Source organism: Pezoporus occidentalis, unplaced genomic scaffold, assembly GCF_034315485.1.
Source record: "Pezoporus occidentalis ecotype Australia unplaced genomic scaffold, CSIRO_AGI_Poc_V1 ctg63, whole genome shotgun sequence".
NCBI classification, from domain to species: domain Eukaryota; kingdom Metazoa; phylum Chordata; class Aves; order Psittaciformes; family Psittacidae; genus Pezoporus; species Pezoporus occidentalis.
The window spans coordinates 8,100,147-8,124,682 of NW_026915977.1; the positions used below are offsets into that span (position 1 = coordinate 8,100,147).

Below are 24,536 nucleotides of genomic sequence, written 5' to 3' on the forward strand. Positions count from 1 at the left end.
GTGTGAGATGTGCCATCTCCAGCAGGAACTGGCGGCTGCTCCCTGCAGGAATGAAGGCAAGAAATGAGGAAGGTGGAGTAGCTGCAAATGGGTTTCAATTAGTGGGTCTTTCTTTGTTACTGTAAAGAGAGGGGATTAGAGGCAGGTCACAGGTCAAGAGATAAAACATCCTGAAACCGGAGCTTGGGTAGGGCCTCGGTGGGCAGTTGATGCTCTGGGAGCGCTGTGCTAGGATAGAAGACAGGGCAGTGGCTGAAGGTGAGCACCCACCATGGTCCCGGGGGCTCTCTGTGCTCTGCTGCTGCTGCTGGCCCTGCGCTGCAGCTCGGGGCGGGCAGGGGAGTTCTGCCACGGCTGGGCTGGCAGCCCCCAGCGCTGGCACCGCGGCTTCCAGTGCCCCGAGCGCTACGATGGACCCGAGGCCACGCTGTGCTGCGGGACCTGCAGTCTGCGCTACTGCTGCTCCTCCAGAGAGGCGCGCCTGGACCAGGCTCGGTGCCCCGGTGACCAGCCGCAGCCCAGCCCCATGCCTCCGGTGCCAGGTAAGCTGCTGTGCCTCCGGCAGATGTGCTTCCTTCTTTGCATCCCCCGTAGCACCCTTCCCTGGTGGCATCAGCCAGATCCTTCCTCTCTTTCTCTGCCCTTCAGAGCTCCAAGCTGTGACCCCTGCAGCAGAAAGGGCTGGAGCCCTGGCACAGTGCTCATCTTGGTGCTGTGTGGGCCAGAGTCACTCATTCCCTTCATTAGAAGAGGGAATAACTTGGGGCTTCACTCAAAATACCTTTCTATCCATCTCTCTTAGAAAAACCTTTAAGCTACTAACAAAGCAACCTGGTAGCACCTCTATGTTCCTGGTAGAGCATGTGTGCTGCTGACCTGTTCTGTTAAAGCATGGGCATGCCTCTAAGTAATGTATTTAACTTAAGGGCTAACTGTAAAACTCCACTGCAAGTCCTTAGTTCAGCAGCTGGGACATTTGAGTACTGGAAAGCTCTTGCCTGGGTATCAGTGGCAGATGCTATCGGACTGTCTGGTCCAAACTTCTGTGCTTTAGGCTTTTTCACACAAACCTATTGTAGCAATTGCCAGTTTCTAACCTTGCTGCAGCAAGAGCTGAGAGTAAAATTACTCTGTTCCCTGGTGGATGCATGTCTTAAGGAATGAAGAACAGAACCCGGAATACACCATAGGTGAATGCTTGGCTAATGTTACTCTTACATTTCCAGTGCCTGTGTACCTGCCCTTCCTTCTTGTTGGGTCCGTATTTGTGGCATTTGTTGTTGGTGGAGCCTGCGTTGGAATCTGCTGCTGCAAATGCTTAAAATCCCAGGATGAGGAGCAGCAAAGTGGACTTGCACCTGGCCAGACTTGGCTACTCGAACCTGATCTTCCCTCTCGTCTCTCCAGTTCCAGTTCTGCCACCAGAAGCTCACCAAGTAATGGTCCTCAGAGCAGCAGCATCTCCATGACTCTGGCTCCATCCCTTCCTCCATCCCTGCCCATTCTTGGGCTGCCTGAAGATGTTCGGTTCCTAAGTCCCCCACCTGGCAGTGGACAACTCTTGCAACCTTCATGTGCTATGCACAGAATAGATCAGACTGCAGTAACGGCTCCAGCATCCTTCCTTAAAAGAACAATCTATGGGCACAGGGCTAATGCATCTCCTCTTGGGGTAGCACAGAGTGACCAAATGATGTACTCAGGAGCACATGTCTGAGATGACACATCAGCAGCCATGAGCTGGATGCCATTTCACTGTTATAAACAGCTCTTTTGGGCTGAAATGAGGACTTAAAAATGTTTAATGCTATTAGGAAGTGCATCATTTTGGGCTTTTTACAGTTCTGAAGATGACCTGTTAGAACTTCTTTTAGGTTCTTGGGTTTTAACATGTATTATTTTAATGCTATTGAAAAAGACAAGATCCTGAGGCTGGTGTACCTACTCAAGGAACAGTAGGAATGAGTTTCACCCTCCTTTGGTCCTCACACACCATGGTCCAGGACTTGGTTTCAATTTCTGCAGCTGTGTCACTTCTCGGCAACTTGGGGCAGGGACATGCCTTAGTGGAGTTATCCATTGTAGACACTTGACAGCCTGGAAAGCACCAGGAAGACTCTGCTTCATCTACACATAACTGAACACTTCAACTGATGAAGGATTACAGGGTAAGACAAGAACAAAACCAGACTCCAGTCAGTTTCCTGAGTGCATGCAGGAAAAGCCTGCCTGCTTTGACTCCTGTTAAGATGCAGGCATCCCCTCACAGCAGGACACTGAGAGAAAGAAGTTGTCAAAATATACTTACTGCTCCCTGCTGGAGCGTTTGAACACCTCCTCACAGCATGGACACCTGCATGATGAGACTGTGAAGGCATGGGAAAAGGACTCCACAGGGGTTACCAATAGGAGCAGGGGCCGAGGCTTAAAATTCTTATGAGTAGATGCCAAAGCTTTCCTGGTGATGGTGCTTGATAAAGATGGGTTTGATAAAGATGCTTAGAAGCTTCTCTTGTAAGTCAGCGGGACTAATATACATTGTGAACAACTGTATGCCCTTACACAATATGTATTTGACACTGGTTTATGTATATTTTACTTCAGAATGTTCCACCTTGATGCTGGTGAGCAGTACATCCTGCCGTAACGCTTATACTAAGCACACATCTACCTCAGTTTGTAAGGGCAAGGTGATGTATTTGAGTAACTTCCTGATTCTTCCATGGGTCTGAATTGGAGATTTCACAGATCCAGAGCTGTGACTTAGTTTTATTTGGCCAGTTTCTCTTAAATTTGGAGTAAGAATATAAGCATGAATACAGAATGTCCTAAAAATAAAAGCTTCCCCAAAATACCAAGACTGGTGTCATACACTTCTTTTAGTACTGAAACATAGTAAATTAAGGCTTCCAGAAGTAAAACTTGAACTCAAAAGTGTTGTCCTTGTTAGGGCGAGCAAAGGGGCCCTGAGATTTATTGGTAACTGTGCCAATACACAGCACAGCAGCTGGGATGCTAGTTTTAAAGTTAGGCTTTGAACTTAAGAGTGCATATGGCACTCAAAACTGGCTTCCTCTTTACAAAGTAACTGTTGTTTGCAGTTGGCTTAGGAAAAGCTGTAGCTGAATGGAGGATTTAATGTGGTTAAATGTCTCATTTTGATAGTCGATAATGACAAAAGCTAGTGTCAGGTCAGAGACAAATGACAAAAATGATGTTCTGGGAATAGAGACCAACTCCCATCACATTTGTGCTGTTGGGAAGATCTATTTTATGCTTAGTAGACTCAGACATTATAAACAGAGACCAGGTAGTTTTATCAGCTAGTCCTTCCTTTACTAAAACATGACTATTCTCTACTGTAGATGTTCTGAAGTAGAAAGGTAAAGTAGTATGTGACCTGACAGTAGACCGAAGCTCACTCTGCAGCATGTACAGAGCTCCTGTCAGCTTCAAATGAAACTCCCCAGGAGGCAGCTTCAGGATGAAGATTTAAATTAAATAAGAAAGCAGAGAAATAACCTTCCTGATACCATCAACCAGAGAAGGGTCAAGAGGTTCACATGGAACTCTGAAGAATTAAAAGGAGAAACAGTTGATCAGAGCAGAACAGCAAAGCTAAATGGCTTTGGGAATGCTGCCTTAGTTGCTCTCTGGTGGGACTAGTGGCTGCTTGGAGCCAGCATACCCTCCTTTTCCTCACCCTCCTCTGTGTATTCCACAATTGGAGAGCTGAGACAACAGTAACAAAAAGGAGGCAAAGGGGCTTAACTGAGCAGACACTCACGGCAAGGCCCCAATTAGGAAAGGGATTTTCTGCATCCCTGCCACAGCATTTTCTACATAGTTAAATTAGTTCTAACAAATGTCTGTGACAACAAAGCCTGGTCAAATATGTCAAGGGTTCGATATTGCTTTTAACAGTGCAAGAGAAAACAAGAACTAACTGATTTGTTGCACTCCATGGGCTGGAGAGAGGTTTTTCAAAGAACCATATGCTTAACATCTCCCATCAAGCCCATTGTAAACTGGGATTACCCCGGGCTCAGTCAGCATCTGCATTAAAAGCAGATCAACTCTTGTGGGGACTAAGGCAAAAACACGGAGTACTTTCTATGTAAATTCTATCCCTTTACTAATTTGAGAGGCACTGCTACAGAGTTTAGCACATCTTTAGATAGAAAGGATATGTTCATGCTAAATCCCTTTTTTTCTCCCCTAAACTGCTTTTCCTGCTGTAAACTCAAGCAGCAGCACTTAGCAGAGACTAATGGGCTACTTAGCATCTATTGTGCTGGGTCCTTTGCTTTGTTTGTCTAATGATGCCCCCACCCTATTCCCCCTCAGTTTCTCATTAAGAAATGATTTATACTCTTTGCTCCTTAATCCTCAGTAATGACACAGGTGAGCTGCATTGTTCCTGGTGTATTCCTTCTGGATTTGGGGAGAAAGAAGAATTAAGAACTGCAAAGGTGAAGATGACAGCTTCAGCCCTCAAATGCTCCTCATAAGGCCTGAGGATCTGTGTCCATGCGGTTTGTGTGTGCATGGGGTTGTCTTGGTTTGAACAGTGGGTGGGATTTTCTTCAGCTTCAATCTGGTCCTAATAGAGCTGAGATAAACCAAAATGGATTTAGCCAAGATTTTTGGGACAGATTGAACCAAACTAATTCAAAGCACAGCAGGTTCCTGTGTTATGTAATACCCTGGCTCTACAATATTCCCTGTTTTACTCCTTTTTATTCACTCAGTCAATGCACAGCATTGATCAATCCCCTCTGTGCTACTAGAAAATAAACCCAAAGCAACTGAAAGAGCTTTTACTTCTCATGCTATAAATCATGATTTGTCAAGTACTGAATAAAAGCAACCCCCCTTTCTGAACAGGTATCTCCAGCTTTCCTTGGGGGAAACTAAGCTACAGAGTTGTATATCCCTTTTCCAAGGCCACACTGTACTGGCAGAACTGTAAAAAGATTCCAGCAGCCCTAGCTCCATAACTTAGATTATTCCACTATTGGTATTAGCAGTAGAATGGATTTCTTTGGCTCAGAATAATGATGGATATTTGCCCTGCATTAAGTGACAGACTTGCTTTTATCAGCAGAGCTGCAGGGTTTTAAACGTAAACCCAGAAGTGACTTTTATGGCTGCTGTGTGGGATGGGTTTTCATGTTTATGCCAAGGATAATCATTCCAATCAAGTCAATTCAACTGTGAACTGAAACAGGAACCCCCTTCAAGCACAGCTACACTGATTTGCTATTCTTCAGTGCCAGGTATTCTGGCAAATGGATCAACAATTACCAGCATGTAAAAGCCCATCAAAACTACAGGTTTCTGTGGGATCTCAAAGCAAGGAGCCACATTCCTCATACAGAAGTTATACTTTTTCCTTAGGTCCTTCCTAAATCAAAGTGGAAGTAGTTACAATGTAAGTTCAAAGTTGTAGTGGAAAATGGTCTGTATTTCTATTGCTTTGAAGCTTTTATTTGTCGTTTTTACATCACCACTTGATGGTGTATTGGATGTTACCACAGTTTGCAAGGCAGTGCCTAAGCAAAGCCCCACATGCTGGGAAGTGCCAGCTGCAATCCCAGTGTCTTGATAAAGGTGCATAATGGCAATTATGGAGGTTCATGGAGCAAAATGAGACTGGAGGGTTTTGACACACATTGGGGCACGGAGGGATGGACAAATTCCCGGCTGGGTACATGTGTCTGCACAGCCATGGCCATAGCATCTGTTATGAGAGTGGATGTGCTGCTGCACCAAACCCCACTGACGTGGAGGAGAGGAAGAGGCTGCAGTCTCTTGTTTCCAGGAAAAAACATAGCAAAAAATCCTTCTGTGCTCCCCCATTCCCTCCAGGACCTGTGGGGGCTGCAGCTGTAACCAAGCACTCCTGGCACTATGTCTTCTGCTTGGTTTTTAAACTAAATAAGCTCTGCTGAGCAGGAGCACTGTAGGAGGTGCTGCCTCATCCTTCTGATGTATGATGGGAGCACAGCAGCCAATCATACATGTCTGCTGACAGCTGGGAAATCAGGTAGTGGCTGCTTAGGCGATGAAACTGGGAATGGGTTTCCTTCCCCAGGAAACATGGCATGGAGCTGGATATGGCGGCCTGTACACCAGCTGCCTGCATGCTTTCATATTGCTTTGTGCATGGATTTTGCTAGAATTATTTGCATGGAATAATGTTGTTTTCTCTCTTAAGCCCTTAACAGTCATTATTTTACTGAGAAAAGCTTTCCATGTAGTTCTATCATGGCACTGCCATCTCCCATTTATCAGAAACAGGGACAGGAGACGTATGTTATGCCAGGGAGCAATACCTGTCCCCTGATACTGGGTTATGACAAGGAGCAAACCCCAGCACGTTGGTGTTTGTGGTTAACTCCTGTTTTAACTGCTGGTTATTTCAGTTCCTTCCTGTTCAGAGCATCCAGACAAATGAAAAGCTTTTACAAATGAATGAAGGACATGGCTCAGTACGAGACTTGTGTGTGCACAGATTAAAATACAGTACGTTTGGCCAGTCCTTTTGGAAATTTGCTAGGGAAAACTTTGGAAGAACAAGGTGAAAATGGGTTTGGTGAAGCTGAAGTTCAGAATCCTGTCCATCATTTCACTGTATTCATGTTTACTCTGTCAGAGCCTGAGGAAGCTGGTTCTGGCTCCGGATGTCACGATAACCGGCACTGCACAAGACCAGGTCCTGGCCTGTGGGCACTCAGCTCCAGCAACATTTCCCAAATACAGGCATACTGCTGCTCTGAACTGACAACATGCTCCTACTATAGATGCAGTTGTACCTGTACCAGTAAAATGAGTTCTAAGAACACATCAAGCTCTGGAACAGCCGCACAGGGTATTTTCTTACTGAGTTTCCATAAGGGAAAGGAATTGCTTGCTAAGACACTCAGCATCAGGATTCTGAATAATGCAGGAATGCCAGGAAGTCTGGCATTAAAGCAGATGGGAGAGGAGATGTATGTCCTTTTATTACTTCCATGGATTGCAGCTGAATTTCTTGGTTTCTCTGGGTCTTTAGGCAAAAGGATAACTGAGCCAAATGCATTTTGACAGTTGGAGATATTGGGATTCAGTTCTGCCCTCAGCAGAATCCATGATGCAGAATTCAACTTGCAGTGTACCCTGCACATGTGGGGGTTTTCTGCACTACGTTTAATGTCAGAGGACCCCCGTCTGCAAAAGCCCATCTGGGTTCTGCTCACTAAAACTGGGCACAGGGGCCACAACGTTATCCCACTTCTAATGGGGATCTCATTTTAATGCAGTTTTTGTTTGGCTTCTTCATGCAAGCCATTAAGGATGCAAGTTTGTGGTCATGTGTATGTGTGAAAAACATAATGGTTTGTCTCTCAGTGTAACAAACCCACCTAAAGGTGGTTCTGTAGCAGCAGGAACTACTGAAGCTTGGCCTCCTCTGGAATTGCCTCATGTCTATGGGCTCTGATGCCTGGTAAGGTGACAAATGAGTGATGCTCTCCCAAGGCTCCGCAGTAGGTCACACTGGGGGAGTCTTATAAACCCCCTCTCCATGGGAGTATTAACAGGGTTTGTCTCTTTCACCTGACTATGGGTTTTCGTGAATCTTGTAGGAACTTCAAATCTTCGAGGTCTCAGTTCCTCTATCACATACCCATGACTTGATCAATGGATTCAAAAGGTACTGGGGAAGATAAGGAAGGAGCACTTAAGTAGGAAACAATACAGCAGTCAAGTTATAGACTGTGCTGCGCTGGTCTCTCCAGCAATCAGCTCACCTTTGTAAGTTGCTGGGTTTTTCCTCTCTGTTCCCTCATCTCCTGATTTTGAATTTCCCATTTCAGTACGGATCTTGAGCTGACTTTGATGTAAAACCCACATACTTATTTCCCCTGGAAGAATGCTCTTTGCATAAGCTCTTGGCCTAATCAGGAAGAAAAGTATTCCAAAATCTCTCCATCTCCTGCTGCTGTGATCCTGTCATTCCAGAGGCTTGGAGACAAATGGTGAAGAAAAGACAGCCTGATTTAGCATAACTCATGTTATTTCCAGGGAAACCTCCTTGCCTCTCAGATACAAAAATGAACTGCTACATTTATTCCTGTGTCTTCAAAAATAATCTGTAGATAAAAGCAGGAACATTTTGTGCTTTGGGGATGGTTTTAGGAACAATTTTCATTTAACTTGGTCAAAAAGTGTTTTAATTTCTCTGTGTATTTCATTCCCATTCTCTCGCTATCAAATTCATGTTGTACCTGAAGATAAATTCAATTGCAACGATGCAAAGGAAGGAAGGTGAGAGAGCAAGAAGTGGTGTATGCATCAGAGTCCTCCAGTAAATAGAGCAGAGATGTTCTGTGCAGCCAGGTGAGCAGCATTCTTTGGGAACACTAACAGCTTGTGATGGGGAGTGCTGGACAGCATTTAAAGGGAAGGCCAAATTCCATCAGTCCCTGTCACAGGCACTCTCACTGCTCAAGGATGCACTGATCCATTCGATACTTGGCATCTATTATGCAGAGATAAATCACACATGATTACTGTGTTTCAATCACAGAAGAATTCAGGATCAAAGATACCAGCAACCCTGAGTTACACAGAGGCTTCTCCAGGTTATAACAACCACAAATATAAGCAGAGGTCCTGTGTGTACCAAGGGTTTTGCCAAACAAGGTGTGATCTGCCTCCTGGGTTAGAAACAATACTTTCTCATTGTGCCCCTGCTTCTTCTGTGGAATAAACTATCCCAACTGATTTCCCTGCTCCAGATGATCTGTCCCAGCAAATAAGCATTTCATTTATTTTCCTCTTGCCTAGGAGGAAATCTTCCTTTGCTATTAAAAGATGGTTGCATTGGAATATTGATCAATGGTCTATGAAATGAGAGACAGAGTGAGAGAGAAACTCTTGGTTGATAGTTTAGATAAAGATTTATCTAAAGCCATTCTTCTGGGTTTATCCTCTCAGTAACTGTAATTTCACAAGACACAGAGGGAACAGCTTCATCCTCACTGCAGTGGATATGTGCATTGCTGCTTTCTACTGGAAAGACTCAAAACTGCTCATCTATGCATCAGGAGTCCTGTAATGGCATAAGCTAATGGAAATGTATCCCCTATTTATTGGGAGAGTATCCCCATTTTAGGAAGCAGAAGGCTATTTTTGCCTGCTAAGGATCTGAGTAGCTTCAGAGGATATCTGTGGAAAGGCCAGAAAGCTACGTATTTGTTTCAATATAAGCTCTCACTTCGAAGAGGAAAACAGACTCACGTGAAGCCAGGCATGTTTGGGTAACATCCTTAAAAGACTCTGAGATGTATTCCAGCAGGGTCCCAAAAAAGAGCTGGACTGGCACGATTAAGAGAGAGCAGAGCTGGGAGAAGCAGTTAGACATGAGAGAAGGGCAGAACCTCTGCACCGATGGACTGCAGTTAGTCATTCAGCCTGCTTTGCTCTCTCTCCAGTCAATGCAAAGACACAGAAACCTCTGGAAGGTGAGCCAAGACATGCAAGTTAAGCTCCTATCACGCTTAGCCCCCAGAGATCTGCATTCCCTTTGCCCACCTCAGAAGAGTAGCTTGCTATTTCACTATGTGAGGAAGTTGGGGTAAGCCTAGAGATAAAGGTGAAACTCTTCCTCCAGGTTTTGTAGCATGTAACACTTGCACAGTGCTGTCTGAAGGGCTCCAGGTTCCCTTTCCCGTTTGCTGTTAGGGAATTAGTACTATATATATTAGGCAGAATTTGAAACAGAAGAACAAGAACAATCTATTCTGAGCTCAGATCAGTCCCAGGGGATTAACAATTTGCTTCTTGTCTCATAGGAAACAGGTATTCAAAAGCATTTAGCTATTTTAGGAGTCCTCTCTTCACATAATATAGGAATGTGAGTGTAGGAAACAGCAAAACCACCACCTCCTGAAAAACAAGGTCTCTTTAAATTGTCTCTAGTTAGTAACCTAGAAATACACCCAAAGTCACTGCTCCGAGAGAGAGCACTGCTCATACAGACACCTGCTCCTTGGTGGCAATGCTTTGGGGATCTTACCTGTATCCTGGTGATGAATTCATAACTAGATGCAGGCAACTTAACAGCCCTTTTTATCCTGCCTTTTCGTACTCATGTAATTGTCTAATCCTTATTTGAAACTCCCTAAGCTATTTGCCTTAATAATTTAAGTTTTGTTCATGCTCTGGGGTTTGAAGAACCAGAGCATAGTATCTCCTGCAAGAGAAATCCAAATGGTGTTTCTCTGTGGCTGGGAGTTAATCTATTCCAAGCAGTGCCTCTGTTCCCTAGTGCTTTGCTTACCAGAGGTTAGCTCTCTGCTGCTGAAAATAGAAGATACTCTAGCATTTCTGTGCCAGTGTGGGCATGTAGGAATGCAAATCTGTAAGAGCTCCAGAGTTCATCTAAAATGCTAATAGAATTCTACACCTCCCAGTTAAAGAGCTTCCAACCTGATGAATGCACAGTGCTCATTGCTCCTTCCCAGATGTAAGGAACAGAGCTGCAGGTCTCTCTTGCCACTGGTCAGCAGGGAGTGGTCATCACTTTTATTGCTGCTATGCAAAGAAAATGGCCCTGTTCTGTTGAGGACAAGGGTGTTTCTTACCTTCTTGATCTCTAGAGGTGTTAACTGCACATGTGGGGACAGACATTCTCTTCAGTGCTTTTTCAACAGTTATAATTCTGCTCAGGTGTAATCTAATTTAACACTTAGAGCATCCTTCCATACACCAGAAGAAAAAGGACAAACACAACTGGCTCTCAGCCATGTTACAGTGAACAGAAAGGAAACAGGAAGAAATGTACCACAGCTTCCATGCAAGAAGCATATGGCCCAGCAGTCACAAGCTCTGCTATCAGAATAATGACATGATGAGCAGGGACAGCCCTGGAGAGAAGGCAAAATAGGGAACAGCACAGCTGTGAGCTCCCACTCCTTACCTACTGCCCTGAGTAGCACATCCTTGTGTGTGTACACACAGCATTTGTACACTAGCTCTTCACCATCAAGTAATTAACTTGTTCAGACCTCACAGGAAGAGCTGCTCTGTCACAGCATAATGACAAGACCAAGATGTACAGAACCTGATCTTGCCACCTTTGTCCAGCAGAAGTCTTTTCCAGCCATTATGTCGTGTGAGCGAGGAGAGGAGGAGAAAGCAAGAAAGCTTGTCTGGAAAAACTTCATCCCAAAGATCAGATTATTCCTGAAACCTGGAGAGCAGGGCCTGAAAAGGTTCCACAGATCCCCCCTCATCTCTGCACTAATCATCAGCTCCCTTGGGGCCAGCAAGGTGATGTTAAAGCACCCGAGTTCCTGCAGAGAAGGATCCTGAGAGACAAGGTGCGACCTGGAAAGCATGTTTACCAACAGGCTGAGATGAATTTTAGATCTCTCAGGAGGCTCCAGCCCATATAAGTGCAAATACTTGTTATTGTATCAGAAGCTCATAACTCTGCCTTGCAGTGATTAACATTCCCATCCCGGGTCTGCAGGAACACAAGCCCTAATAACAACTACTAAATCTCAATACAACATCCAGCCACCTTAGTCATCTGTTTATAAATGCAAACATCTTCACATTATCAACTAGGCAAGAAGCTGAAATCTCCCCAGGGGATATGCAGGGTTAGAGAGAAATTCTGCTTAAAAAGGAAGCTTTATCAGCAGGACGAAAAATCCCAACCAAAGAAAGCATTTATGTGCTGTGAAACCCAACCACAGTAATGAATAGCAACCTTTGTGTTTCTCTAATGCCTGAACAATTAAAGTGGATTCTCCCCCTTCAAAATGCAGGTTCAGTCCATTATTTAAGATTGCTTCAGGTTTATCACAGTGAGCAGAGTATTCTTTGTTTGTGGCAAACACAACTAATATAATAAAACCCTTCCCATTCTTATAGATAGAATAATGGATAAAATAGATAGAAGTAATCCTTAACACTAACTCAGTTCCCCAGACATCATCACGATTACAATGCTTGGAGCATCTTATGCCTGCTCACTGTCATCATCATCATCCAAAGAGCAGCTGAGGGAGACAAGGTGGGTTTTCTTCTTAAATGGATCAGAGAGGGAAACCAAATGTTGAGGCTGCTTTTGCTGAATGTTTTCAGGTAGCTGAGCAGAACCCTCATAGTATGATATATCCATAAAGGAAGCAGAGGCAGGCTGGGTTTCACATGGCTAACAGCACTGCTTGTGCTTCAGTTCCTTCTGGAAGACAAAGTTTCTTTGGAAGAAGTATAGCAAATATCATTCACTGCAATCTGTTTGTAGAGGCTACTGTTGCCAGTGGCAACTTCAGTCAGAGGAAGGTTACTTGGTGCTTTAGGGAGAAGTTCGATTCAGAGTAGATTGCAAAGACCTCTGACACATGGAAAGGTGGGTGGAAGGGAAAGGGCAGAAGGCACAGGGATACTGTGCTCCTCACTTCATGTCACTGAACAATTCCATTGCTCAGCATTGCTGCTCCAAGCAGGATGCAGTCACACATCTAACACATGATGCTCCACACAATGCTCTTAGTTTCCCTGGGTAACTGGTCTCATTTACTTGGGAGAGAAAAAAATAAATTTTATGCCTCAAGTTTAAGGAATAAAGCCTAGCTTTTAAGTTTTTAATAAAGCTCCTGTAACTCCTGGATTCTATCAGCCTAGATCAAGGTCACCTTATCTAGATGTCTTTTGGTTTTAGATTCAAGCTTGCTCTTGTGTTTAACATTCCCCGATGCTGCAAAGGACCAAAATGACAGCAAGACCCTGTTGTAAGGACAAGCAATTGTATTCAGGCAGAGTACATTTACACACAAGAAACAGTTTCTGTTACAGCCTGATGGTGCCACAGTGTCACTGCCCCATCTTCCTCTGTCAACTTTGGGGCTGAATTATAGCTTTAATATCTGAGGCTCTGCTCTGACAATGATTTGTTCTTTGTTAATCTGCACTGTAGAGTAATACATTGTTAGAGATGCTTCAGCTGGTTATAACAGAGCATTGCAAACAGAAAACCTCTTCACTCTTACAAAGTCTGTGTCTCTATGGCCATACATTATCTAAACACATTCAGAATCTGTCAATCTTTCAGAACATTTGGGTACAGGTTCCTGATAGAACAGAAATACATCTTTAAACGTCATCTGTTGATTGAAACCAGCAGCAAATTCCAGTGCAACACATTTCCCTGATCCATATTTTCATCACAATCTCCATTCAAAATGCATCTTCCACCCATTTTTTATGCTTATTTTGCTTTAAATATTTAATGATAAACACAAAAATACAATATTGTATCAATGTGGCCCTTATTTCATAAACAATTCCCAAGGGCTGCACACATACACACAGCTTAATACATAAATAAGGATGCAGCAGATCAGAGTCTATATTATTATTATTATTTATAACTGAAAGAGCCCTATAAATGTACTTTACTTCTCACAATTCAGGAAGAACCCAGCAGAGTCTTTTAAGCTGAGCTATCACAGGAGTCAGCAGGTGTTCTAGCAATAAAGAATTTGAAAGCTCAAGCCCTCATAGCTGTAAGTCTTCCTTAGTTTAAGGAATTTATAAAGGTAAATAGAAGCAAGGAATAATAACAGAAAATTCCACTTAACGAGGACAAAGGAAGGGTGGATGTAGATACGTTCTTAAGGGAACAAAGCTTGACAGGGAGCTGACAGACAAGGCAAAACCTTGGCTCTTCTGGGTGGATAACTTGTCACTGCTGAATCCATCTATGGATTGTGCAGATGAGAAGAACAAAACCTGCCTTGCACCAAATCAAGTTCAACCCTTCTGTACCATACCTCTTCAGACTTGATACACCTTGACTTCCTTTCCAGGCACCTCACCTGAGCCACGGGCCTGCCAGGTAGCCCCACACTCCTCCTCTATTCAGAGTATTTGGATACTCTTTGAACAGAGGGTTATGACTCAGGAGATCCATTTGTGAGCAGGATGGGTTTCCAAGCAAAGTTTGCCAGGCTCTCAAGTCCACAGTTCAAAACACACTGCAATGTGAAGACACTTAATCCAATTCTCATCTAGCTGCAGAGAGCTAAATAAAAAGGGAATTTAGCTGTGGAGAGCTAAATTCATGCAAGTTTAAAAGGAAACTAAAGAAGGCTAGAAGTTTTCATAGCTCTCCATCTTAAGTGTAGTTTTGGAAAGCATATGGAGTTGAGGTAACCAAAATAGAATGATACTTTAATGACACTTTGCCCATTAGGATATTAAGATCAGTCCATTTGTTTCAGTTGCTTTTAATTATCTCCTGTGGAGTCATTCTGGTTTTATACTGGTGTAAACACATCCCATCCCATGCTGTTTAATTTCTTTAAAGATTTTGTTTCCCTGCTTCCAATTTTATGAGGACTTTAACTTCCAGGTGTTTAAATCAGCAGCGAAAGAAAAACATAATCTCAGAATGAAATGGAATCAATTCAAACTATATTTTAACTTTATGAGTGTTCATTTTTTTATACTGGCAATTCCCAGACACCGATCTCAGGCAGGATAGCCTGACACTTTTAACCACAGAAATCTTGTCATTATAAAACAACCACAGGCTTCTTGCTCTTGCTTAAGATTCAACAGAGGATGCATCATAAAGGGGCCTTTAAGGGAACCAATTCTATTATTCCTACTAGCTGGCGCAATGACAACCATTGTGAAAGTAATATTACTGCCATTAAATCAAGAAACTAATTACAATCAGATCATCAAGTTAATTTTCTCCCATGGGGGAGAATGGTTTCCTCAGGAGTACATATAGGGCTGAGCCAAGTCCATTGCTCTGGTGTATTTCTGATTCTCAAGCTACCTGAAGGAAGCTCAGAAGCTCAGGAAGGTTCATGGGCACTTGTGATCACTAGATCACTAGAGCCAGCAGCTCTCACAGAAAGGAAGGTTGGGGAGCATGCAGATCTGGCAATCTGGCTCAAGCACACCTATGGAGTCAAAAGGAATCGGACTCATCTTTCTCCATTATCCCAAGTGGACACAGAGCCTTCAGATGTCTGCATCAAAACTAAAGACACTATTTTTGCTTTTCCCTTTCTTTTCTATTATCAGGAGCTCCCCATCCCCAACTCCACCAGCAAAGATCACTGTGATATCACATGTAATGGATTAAGCCTGCCTATGTTGAAGCTTCTAAAACAGAGAGAATAAATCTAGTTCACATAACGAGACATTAACTGCATTTGACAGTACTTGTGAGACACTACACACTGAAAATCCTCTTTCATACATAGGCACTGGAAGTCCCCTGTGCATGTCAGCATTTAGCCTGTCTGCCAAAGTCAATGTCAGCTTCCTACTATCTATCTTCTCCCTCTGTAGGTGGCTCAGCAACTCAAAAGGTGCATAACTATTTCATAAATACCCATCAGTGAGCTTATTAAAGTTGGGGAAAAACTTTGAAAGTTCTGATCTTGCACTTAAGAATGTCATGATATGATGATTCACTCTAAATGGTAACATAACCAAGTAGACAACTTTGCATTATCAAAGGATAATAAAGAAAATCATCATGATAAGATGATGCATCTTGTCACAGCAAGAAGTGCCATGATTAGAATCCAGGAATCTCTGCTGTCATTCTGTCTGACCTTCAAGGAGTCATTTACTCTTCATGCCTTTGATTTCCTACCTATAGTGTGGCAGCACTAATACTTATTTTACATCTCTTTTGAGAGTAATTGATGTTTTGAATGTTCTTCAAAATTGTATGATGAGTCAGTGCAGAATGTGTTCCCATTTGTATACTTAGTTGTTTTTTAAAGATATCTTAGGGACATGCATGCTGATATGCTTCATATGAACTCTTATCAGACTGGAATAATTGGAGACCAAAACAAGCCCACCAAAATTTACCTACATGAGTCCATTCTGTTAATGGGACTTCAGAGTTAACAGTTTCACAGTTGTGTTTTCTTTATAAGCAGCACACACAGAAGGAAAGGATAAATTTCCTTAATAGCTGCAGCATTATTCAACACACAGTTTAGGGGAACATTCCACAAAGTACCAAGTGGTTTGTGTGATCACCTCTAGCTATCTGTCCCACAGGAGCTGGGAACAGCAGCCATGCTTCAAGTGAACTACTGTTAAGAATCTGAGAGCTTCACCAATACAATGCAAATCACTACCTAAGGTTATAGAGGCTGTTATTTATTGAGAAGATCTCTCTTAGACTAACGTTATCTCCACACATACACAGACAGGAAGTGGCACAAACTGGTTGCCAAACTTCAGATTTGTGTCCACTTTCTGCATTATCAAACAGTGCCAGAAAACGAAGTCAGAAGTTCTTCCTTCAAAAACACAACCACCTGAAACAACTCACCTCCTCACCAGTGAGGAAATGCTCAGAGCAATATTGATGTTCCTTCTTCCAGGACCACAAGATTCCTCAGAATTAAGCCTGCCTCCAGAGGAGATTATAAAGATCTCGAAGCAGTGTCCTCTGAACAAACTAGTTCACCTTCTGCAGTAGAAATGGCATTCCACCAATAAAGAATTAGAAGAGCAGAAAGAGCCTTGCTAATATGACTTACAGCATGTGTAGGACACTTCAATACCACAAAACTGATATCACAGAAACTACCCAGGAATGAATAAATACTGTGTGTTTACAACAGATGGATCTATGATGGGTTAAACAGAGCAGCAACATGAAAAGCTGCAGTTTCTAAATTAAGGCATTTTCTGAACTGTCAAAACAACTCATCAGTCTGAAGCAAATTCTGAAAGATTCCCCAAAGAGCCAATCTATTACTGAAGGAAAATGATTAATAAGTCTAATATCGATCTGCTGAAAGTATCTGATGACTTTGCCTTTCCCTTTGAACGCTCTTCCCACGGCAACTCACTGGGAATTCATCAGGATGGTCCACAGGGTAATCGTTAAGCAAAAATAGTAAAAGGAGAGAAGAAAATGAAGAAAATATTGAACATTTACTCTATGGGTTTCTAAGTTTTCTTTTTTCATGTTCATTAATATCATGTGCAGGAAAAAAAAACAACAACATGACTATCTACGGGAATGCATTACTGCACAGAAGCGCTGAGGAATAATGTACAAGTGCCCAACTCGGAAAGGACTCACATCGATATCTGCAATCTGCATCCGCAGTTTGCATTGAAATACACCCAAACATGTCAAGGTAGGATGTTTGCTATTTACCACCATGTCAGGACCCACACTAAGCAAAAATATTTATCCAGCTGAAAGCCCAAAGCAAAATCAGAAAGGTAGAGCGTAGTTATGCTAATCCAGCCTGTGCACTGAGATCATCACCAGCCTTGGAAATGCAGCTGTGGCGCCCTTACAACCACTAGTGGTGATTTCTGCTTTGCTTCATCCTAAGGACACCCTTTCCTCAGGTTACACTGGGGAAGGTGTACAGCGCTCTCCCACAGGAGCAACACAAAGATTGGTATAAAAAGACACTTGCCACATTCTTCACAACCAGGATCTTCACTGGATATTTCTCCCAAGGGTGGTTACCAAGCCTGACCAAGGTAAAAGTGCACCTGCCTGCAGAGATGCTACTGAGACATAGGGCAACACAGCAAGAGACGGTTTACCTCTTTCCCACAAAAGATTTCTAGGCCCCTTTTCTCCACCTTAAAGCCTTGTGAAAATGCAGCTAATTGTGGTTTCCTGCTACTAACCAAAACGTAATTAACAACAGCTACCTACAAGTACAGGTCTTCATTTTTCCTTGCTGAAAATCAGTGGACCCTTTCAACATTTAATTTGTATGCACACTTCTGTCCTGCCATGGACACCAGCCAGTCTCCAGCAACTAGAAGCAAAGATAAATCCATTTCCTAATTAGAGATGTGAATTAATGGAAACCAAAATGACCATCTTAAATCTGGCAGGCCCTGAACAACTTCCTGAGATGCTGCATGCCCTCGAGTGTTTCCTTTGTAATGTTTCCAAACTATCCTCTCACAGCAATAATTCATGGCTCTGAGGTGCTACTTGTTGGTACTTTCAATGAAGCACTGATAAAGAAAACCTTTATTGTATGAGTTCTTGCATTTGTCCTTCATATTTCCAGAGTTCAAAACAACCCACCTCAAGCCACCTGCCTTTCCATATAGAATAATGCTTATGAGCATCTAATGACGATCTAATGAGTCACATTCATTTTCTCCACCATCAGAATACACTGAGTTCCAGTGGCCTCATGCCGTAATCCTCCAGCTGGCTCCTGAACCTCGTTGTGTCAGTCCAATTAGTTCTGCTGGCAGCATTCATGAGATTATGATTATTTGAGAAACATACCTAGCCAGTATGAGTTCTTATGCAGCCCTCTGGTTAAAAGGGATATTACAACTTTAATAGAAGGAGACATCTAAAAGCTTTTACCCACACAAAGGAATTCAACAATTGTGTTTAAATTTAATGTAGCATATGATAAAGAGATGAGTTGAAGTAAAAGCCTGTTGCTGCTTCTCACATAGTATTATTTATGGCTTTATACAGGACCAACTCCATGACATTACCAGACAGAAATCTTAATGCCTTTTGACACAACTGGGTTGAACCATCTGTTATCACCCACAAATCCTTTAAAAACAAATACTGGTTCAAATAATTATGCTGTTCAACATATTAATTTCCTAGCCACCAGCAAGGGGAACCACCATAATGAAATGATGGTTTAGGGCAGACCAATGAAAAGAATTAGCTGTACCCTGGGCTTCAGATCAAAAGCTTTTAATATTAGGATCACATCCTCCACTGAATAAATGTCAGAGAAATAAACTTGATAGAACAATGCATTTTCCATGCTCTGAAATTATGAATTTTAAAAAGGACCACATGAAACTACAAAATCTTTAACCTCTAGGAAAAAAATTCAAAGACCAACCAGGTCAGTAATAATCTAATACCCATAAAAACAAAGGACAGGTATAAATAATCAAGCATCAAGCTGCCAGGGAAGTATTTAGTGGAAACTGTGAGGATCTCAAGTTACTCTGTGTTACTACCTTGATTAGAACTTTACTGATATTTCTCCCAACCTTATTTCACCATCATTTATAACCCAGAACATGAAAATTGTCAGCCTACCTCTGAGATTCTTCCTGACACTGATCTTACCCAGCTTGGGTGCTCGCTAGCTTGTTCACAACATTGCTTTCCTAGGAAGGAACACACAACACAGAACAATCAATGAAAGGTGACTCTTTGGGCTGGAGAGGTTTAGTACACAATGCAGAGTTTGCTGATCTAAATGGCATCCACTTTCTTAATTTAATTTTCCTCCCTTCATCATGTTGACAGCCTGGGTCTCATTGCTATTCAGCTGACTCCCACTTCCTGCAGCATGGGTAATTGCCCCTTCCATTTGCAGTTGCACACATCCCTGATCACCACTATAATTTGTATGGATGGAAAACGTAAAAGAAGTGGTTAGCATGTGTAAATGACTTTAATTTCTTGCAGCAAGCTAGACGAAATGAAAAGGGCCAGCACCACACAGTCTGCTCTGCAGAAAGCAGGGAACAACTGAATCTTTAAACATGTAGGCAGACCTGTTTGTTCCACTTTGCTTTACACTCCTCTGTACCAACGCATTTATCTGCTCCTCTGCAATACTGTGGATCTATCTCATTATGCTGGCCAGGCTTTCTTTATATTACACGTTTAGTTGGAGCACAGAGTCCTCTCTTTCAAGAGGGAAAAGATCACTTGAGCTGTTAACACCATGTATTGTGCCCAATCATACCCAAGAGAAGGGTCCTGAAGACCCCAGCCAAGCTGAGACCTTGGGAAGTGAGTCCAAATACAGCACAAGCTGCTTATGAGGATAAAGCACCTCTGCAACTGACAGGCAACAGGTTGCATGCCAGGCAGCACACTGTGCATCCTAGAACTGAAGAATAAGCTTTTCTTGATGAAAAGGATGATTTCACTGTAAGAAAAAAGGTGGTGTTAACAGCTAACCTGAACCAGGGGCATCAAACCAAGATCACAGTCTACAGAAGAGCTGCTTTTATCATGAGGTAACCTACTGAAATCGCACCTCAAGCTATAGCTAGATTTCACACCCTGAAAGACAAACCTCTTGTACCTTATTTCCACATCAGGACTGCATCCGAGGCAGCAGCTATGCTACAACAAGCACCCTAAGACAACGCAGGGCTTTGCATTACCCACACTGGCTCCTGGCCTGTCCTGGCTGTATCTGGCCATGTTTCCAACATAAAAGGTACACAGCTACAGGTTGGGCAGAGAAGAGATTCAGAGCAGCCCTGTGGAGAAGGACTTGGGGGTGTTGGTTGATGAGAAAATGAACATGAGCCGGCTTCAGTGTGCGCTCACAGCCCAGAAAGCAACCGTATCCTGGGCTGCACCAAAAGGAGCGTGACCAGCAGGTCCAAGGAGGTGATCCTGCCCCTCTGCTCTGCTCTCGTGAGACCTCACCTGGAGCATTGTGTGCAGTTCTGGTGTCCTCAACATAAAAAGGACATGGAGCTGTTGGAACAAGTCCAGAGGAGGCCACGAGGATGATCAGGGGCTGGAGCACCTCCTGTATGAAGACAGGCTGAGAAAGTTGGGGCTGTTCAGCCTGGAGAAGAGAAGGCTGCGTGGAGACCTCAGAGCAGCCTTCCAGTATCTGAAGGGGGCCTATAGGGATGCTGGGGAGAGACTCTTCATTAGGGACTGTAGTGATAGCACAAAGGGTAATGGGTTAAAACTTAAACAGGGGAAGTTTAGATTGGATATAAAGAATAAGGTCCTTACTGTGAGGGTGGTGAGGCACTGGAATGGGTTGCCCAGGGAGGTTGTGAATGCTCCATCCCTGGTGGTGTTCAAGGCCAGGTTGGACAGAGCCTTGGGTGCTCTGGTTTAGTGTGAGGTGTCCCTGCCCACGCCAGGGGGGTTGGAACCGGATGATCTTAAGGTCCTTTCCAACCCAAACTATTCTATGACTCTATATCAACTACACAGAAACATGACCTGCTTTAACCAAACACCCCTCAGGCCCTGCCCGCCTCAGCGCCTCACATGAGGGAGGCGGCGGCACCGCCCTCACCGCGCCGGCCCCACCCGCTGCCCTCAGGGTCCTTCCCCAGCTCCGGGAATCGCCGTTGCCGCTGTTTGAAGCGCACGGCGGAGGGTTTCGGGAGCTCGGCGGGCACGCCCCGCCCTGGGGCCGCCTTCATCAGGGCTGCTCCGCCGCGGCCCGAAGCGCAGCGCGCAGGGGCTGCCGGTACCGTGTGTGCGGGTGGGCCCGGGTAAGGAGCTCCAGCCATGGCGGCGGTGTGAGGAGAGGAGGAGGTGTGGAGCCCGTGTGAGGCCGGAGGGGAAGGTGCCTGGTGTCAAGGGGAGGCGGAGGGAGGGGGGCAGGCACAGCTGGGGTCCCCGCTCTGTGGCTCGTTAGCGGCCCGGCCAGCAAAGCTCTCCCAGCCGGGCGAGTGGAGGTGCTGGGGCTCGTCCCTGGGGAGGTTTCAAGAAGGCCTGATGTCTGCAAGCCTTGTGGTGACAGGCTGAGGGTCTGGGTCCTGGCAGGGTTTTCTAAAGGGAATTTGTCAGCTAAAGTAAGTGTTTAATAGTTTTGGAAAGTTCATACCCGTGATTGGGCTGGTTCAGCCTGGAGAAGTCTCCTTAATGGGAGACTTCAGCGCCAATGCCTAAAGGGGCTACAGGAAACCTGGAGAGGAGCTTTGGACAAGGGCCTGTAGGGACAGGACAAGGGGAATGGTTTTAACCTGCCAGAGGGGAGATTGAGATGAGCTCTTAGGCAGAAGCTCTTCCCTGTGAGGGTGCTGAGGCGCTGGCACAGGGTGCCCAGAGAAGCTGTGGCTGCCCCATCCCTGGCAGTGTTCAAGGCCAGGTTGGACACAGGGGCTTGGAGCAAGCTGCTCTAGTGGAAGGTGTCCCTGGCATGGCAGGGGTTGGAACTGGATGAGCTTTAAGGTCCTTTCAACTCAAACCATTCTACGATCAAAAAACCCCAACAAATACCCCCCTACATCGGTTGCCTTTGGTTTTTAACTAGAAAGTGCACAGAGAAGAGTTTTAATTGCCTGTTACTTGGTGAAAATGCTTTTTTTTTTTTTTTTCCCCATGAGTAGTGTGCTGCAATCACATTTTTCCTTACTGAGAGGATGGAGATCTGTTCCCACAGGTTTACTTCTAGCGTTCTTTCTGGTTTTGGTGCCGTATCATAGCAGTGTCAGTGGTGGTGAAGGTTTCGTCACCGTGTCTGTAAGGTAAAAAGGTTCTTTGGAACACAGTTTAAGCAGTTCTGTGGCTTCTGTCTTTCAGAAGCTGTCCTGAAGCCCTAAGCTTGCATTCTGCCAGGCTGTTAGGGTAGATATTGCCTCAGCCTCATCAGGAGTAAAAGCTGTGTTTTTACTCCTGTTGCCTGTAAACATGTTTTATTTCCTATTTATAAGTGTACTTATGGCTTCCGAGTTATTTATTTGCTGATGTTGTAGCCAATACCTATTTTTCACTGTGAAAATCAGCTAATACCAGTCATATCTGATACTCTGAAGCGTTTCTAATTTAGCCAGTCATGTTACTTGCTGGAATTCATCTTCTGACTCCTTCACCATCCATATGCTGCTTGGGCAGCTACAGCGTCTTAGGTCAGCTATGGGATGGAGAGCTAATTGACTCTGTATTTCCTATGGTTTCCTCCAGCAGACTTGATCTTAATAACTAGCTCCAGCCTGTATCGGTGGTGTAACAAGCAAAATAATTACTTAGTGTTGATTAATATTTAATGCAAGATCAGAACAACTCTTTAATTCTGGGGACTGTGTCAAACCTAAAAAGAAAACCTCTGGACTTTTACTTGCCTTACTTTATGAGATTAGGAAGAAATAGAATCAGAATTATTCTGGATAAAGTTATTTAAGTCCTTAAATTCAAAGGTAGAAGGGGTATTTCATCTTTCTAATAGAAAAAGGTAAAGTAAGTAAGAGCAAAGCTTGAAAGTCTGTTACATGACAGGTGTCTGAGGTTTGCTTTGTTGTTGGAGCTTGAATCTGGAGAACTTGATTTCTCTTTTTCACATTGGGAGTGTGACTAATTTGAGAACATCAACTGGCTGGTGCTTGTTATGTTTTTTTAATTTTCTAGACTGATTGAAGCAGAACAAGGAAGTTTTGCTTTTTGAGTGGTGAGAGGCTTAATCTAAAGGCAAAAAATTTTTTTCAATTACTTTTTGCTTTAATGAATGAATTTATCCAAGTGTTGCTGTAATTCACTACAGATTAGAAAGGGATACTGCTCAGAATTCATTGCTGGTATTTAGTGGTAATTGTTACTGGGTGCTTACCCAGCACATCTTAACTGCGCACTACCCTGATGAGCAGTAATGTTTTGAAGGGTGTTGACTCGACCCTGTGTGGTGATGAAGTAGAGATTTCATTCACCTGTTATGGCAGCTAAATTGAGTGTGAGCTGATCAGCAGCCCTCCATATGTTCCCCAATGCCTTAAGTAACCCACTCACTCCTGTATAACAACCTGCTACATGCTCTTGTTTTATTTCCAGTGCTGCACCATGCTGACTGCCCCAGCAGATAGCTCTGGTGACTACAAAAAGCAGCAGATGGAACTGAGCCAGAGCCATAGCAGCTCTGGTTTGCACTACTCAGAAGATACCTTTGAGTCCTTCAGTGAGGAGGAGGAAGCCCACTGGCAGAGAGAAAGTGACCCACCTGAATCATGTTGTTCCACAGAGGATTTGGAGGGCTCTGCTGTGTCAGGTATGTTGGAAAGCATATCACAGTTGGCAGGCTGAAACCATGCAGGTATGCAGAACTTGCCATGCTTGAGACCTCTCTTTAAATCTGTGCAGTGGAGATTCATATCAGCAAAAATGTAAAAATTGTAGACAAGTCTAGTAGAGATATCCCTCATTCATCCAACATTTGACTTGGGTGGGCTTTTTTTCACTCTGCAGTAATAACCAACACCATTACCATTAGGAATACTTCCCAGTTATGGTTTAGGCATGAAATCCCAACAATGTGAGCCAGAATTTGCTGTCAGATGTGCATACATGAATATAAACCATGTATAGTGTAGCACAAGATATAGATTCAGATATCAGAGCTTCAAAAATTTGAACAGAAATGATCATTACTTTAGTGTCAATTCATGTTAAATTGGTATAATTGAAGGGTCTAAGAGATTTAACAGTTTTGCTTAAAATTTTGGGGTTTTACAAATAGGTTTTAATAACCAAGGTTTACAAGGGTTTTAATGAACCTTCTTTTCTGGAGCTGTAACAGGTTATTTTAAATTATTTCATGTCTAACACAGAAATCCTTATTTCTGGCATCAAGGAATACAAGCTGTGTGTATAGAGAGCTTTTTTAATAAGTGTTATCACTTTTTATCTTTACAAGGTTAATGCTTCATAAAATTATGAAGTCTTCTGAATACTACCAGTTAAATGAGAAACTGGGGAATCATTCCAGGAGAATATTTTTGGAAATGGAATGCTTTCTGCAATATATCTT

At 43.6% G+C, this 24,536-nt stretch overlaps 2 protein-coding genes and 2 long non-coding RNA genes across 10 annotated transcripts in view; 2 read left to right on the forward strand and 2 right to left on the reverse strand.

Annotated features, from left to right (window-relative positions):
• The first annotated feature begins 4 nt into the window (after positions 1-4).
• LOC134174821 (protein shisa-1-like) lies at positions 5-1,999 on the forward strand. Its single transcript, XM_062640098.1, has 2 exons — positions 5-542; positions 1,227-1,999. Exons 1-2 carry the CDS (start codon positions 272-274, stop codon positions 1,715-1,717), a joined length of 762 nt encoding a protein of 253 aa, XP_062496082.1. The 5' UTR covers positions 5-271; the 3' UTR covers positions 1,718-1,999.
• Positions 2,000-3,835: 1,836 nt separating this feature from the next.
• Positions 3,836-17,036, reverse strand: LOC134174755 (uncharacterized). The gene is made up of 3 exons (XR_009968762.1): positions 16,376-17,036; positions 7,794-8,007; positions 3,836-4,612 (listed from the first exon to the last, which is right to left on the reverse strand). It is a non-coding gene; the product is annotated as an uncharacterized LOC134174755 (long non-coding RNA).
• A 228-nt stretch (positions 17,037-17,264) lies between these two features.
• On the reverse strand, positions 17,265-20,264 carry LOC134174756 (uncharacterized). The gene is made up of 3 exons (XR_009968763.1): positions 20,135-20,264; positions 19,121-19,191; positions 17,265-17,698 (listed from the first exon to the last, which is right to left on the reverse strand). It is a non-coding gene; the product is annotated as an uncharacterized LOC134174756 (long non-coding RNA).
• A 985-nt stretch (positions 20,265-21,249) lies between these two features.
• Positions 21,250-24,536, forward strand: part of CUNH8orf48 (chromosome unknown C8orf48 homolog) — a 60,901-nt gene continuing 57,614 nt past the window's right edge. For all 7 annotated transcript variants that reach the window (XR_009968794.1, XR_009968795.1, XR_009968796.1 and 4 more), the window contains exons 1-2: positions 21,250-21,365; positions 23,564-23,777. Coding sequence is in view for 4 of the 7 variants with exons in the window: in XM_062640074.1 (XP_062496058.1) it covers positions 23,573-23,777 (205 nt within the window). In the remaining 3 variants the exon portion in view is untranslated. The remainder of the gene's footprint in view (positions 21,366-23,563; positions 23,778-24,536) is intronic.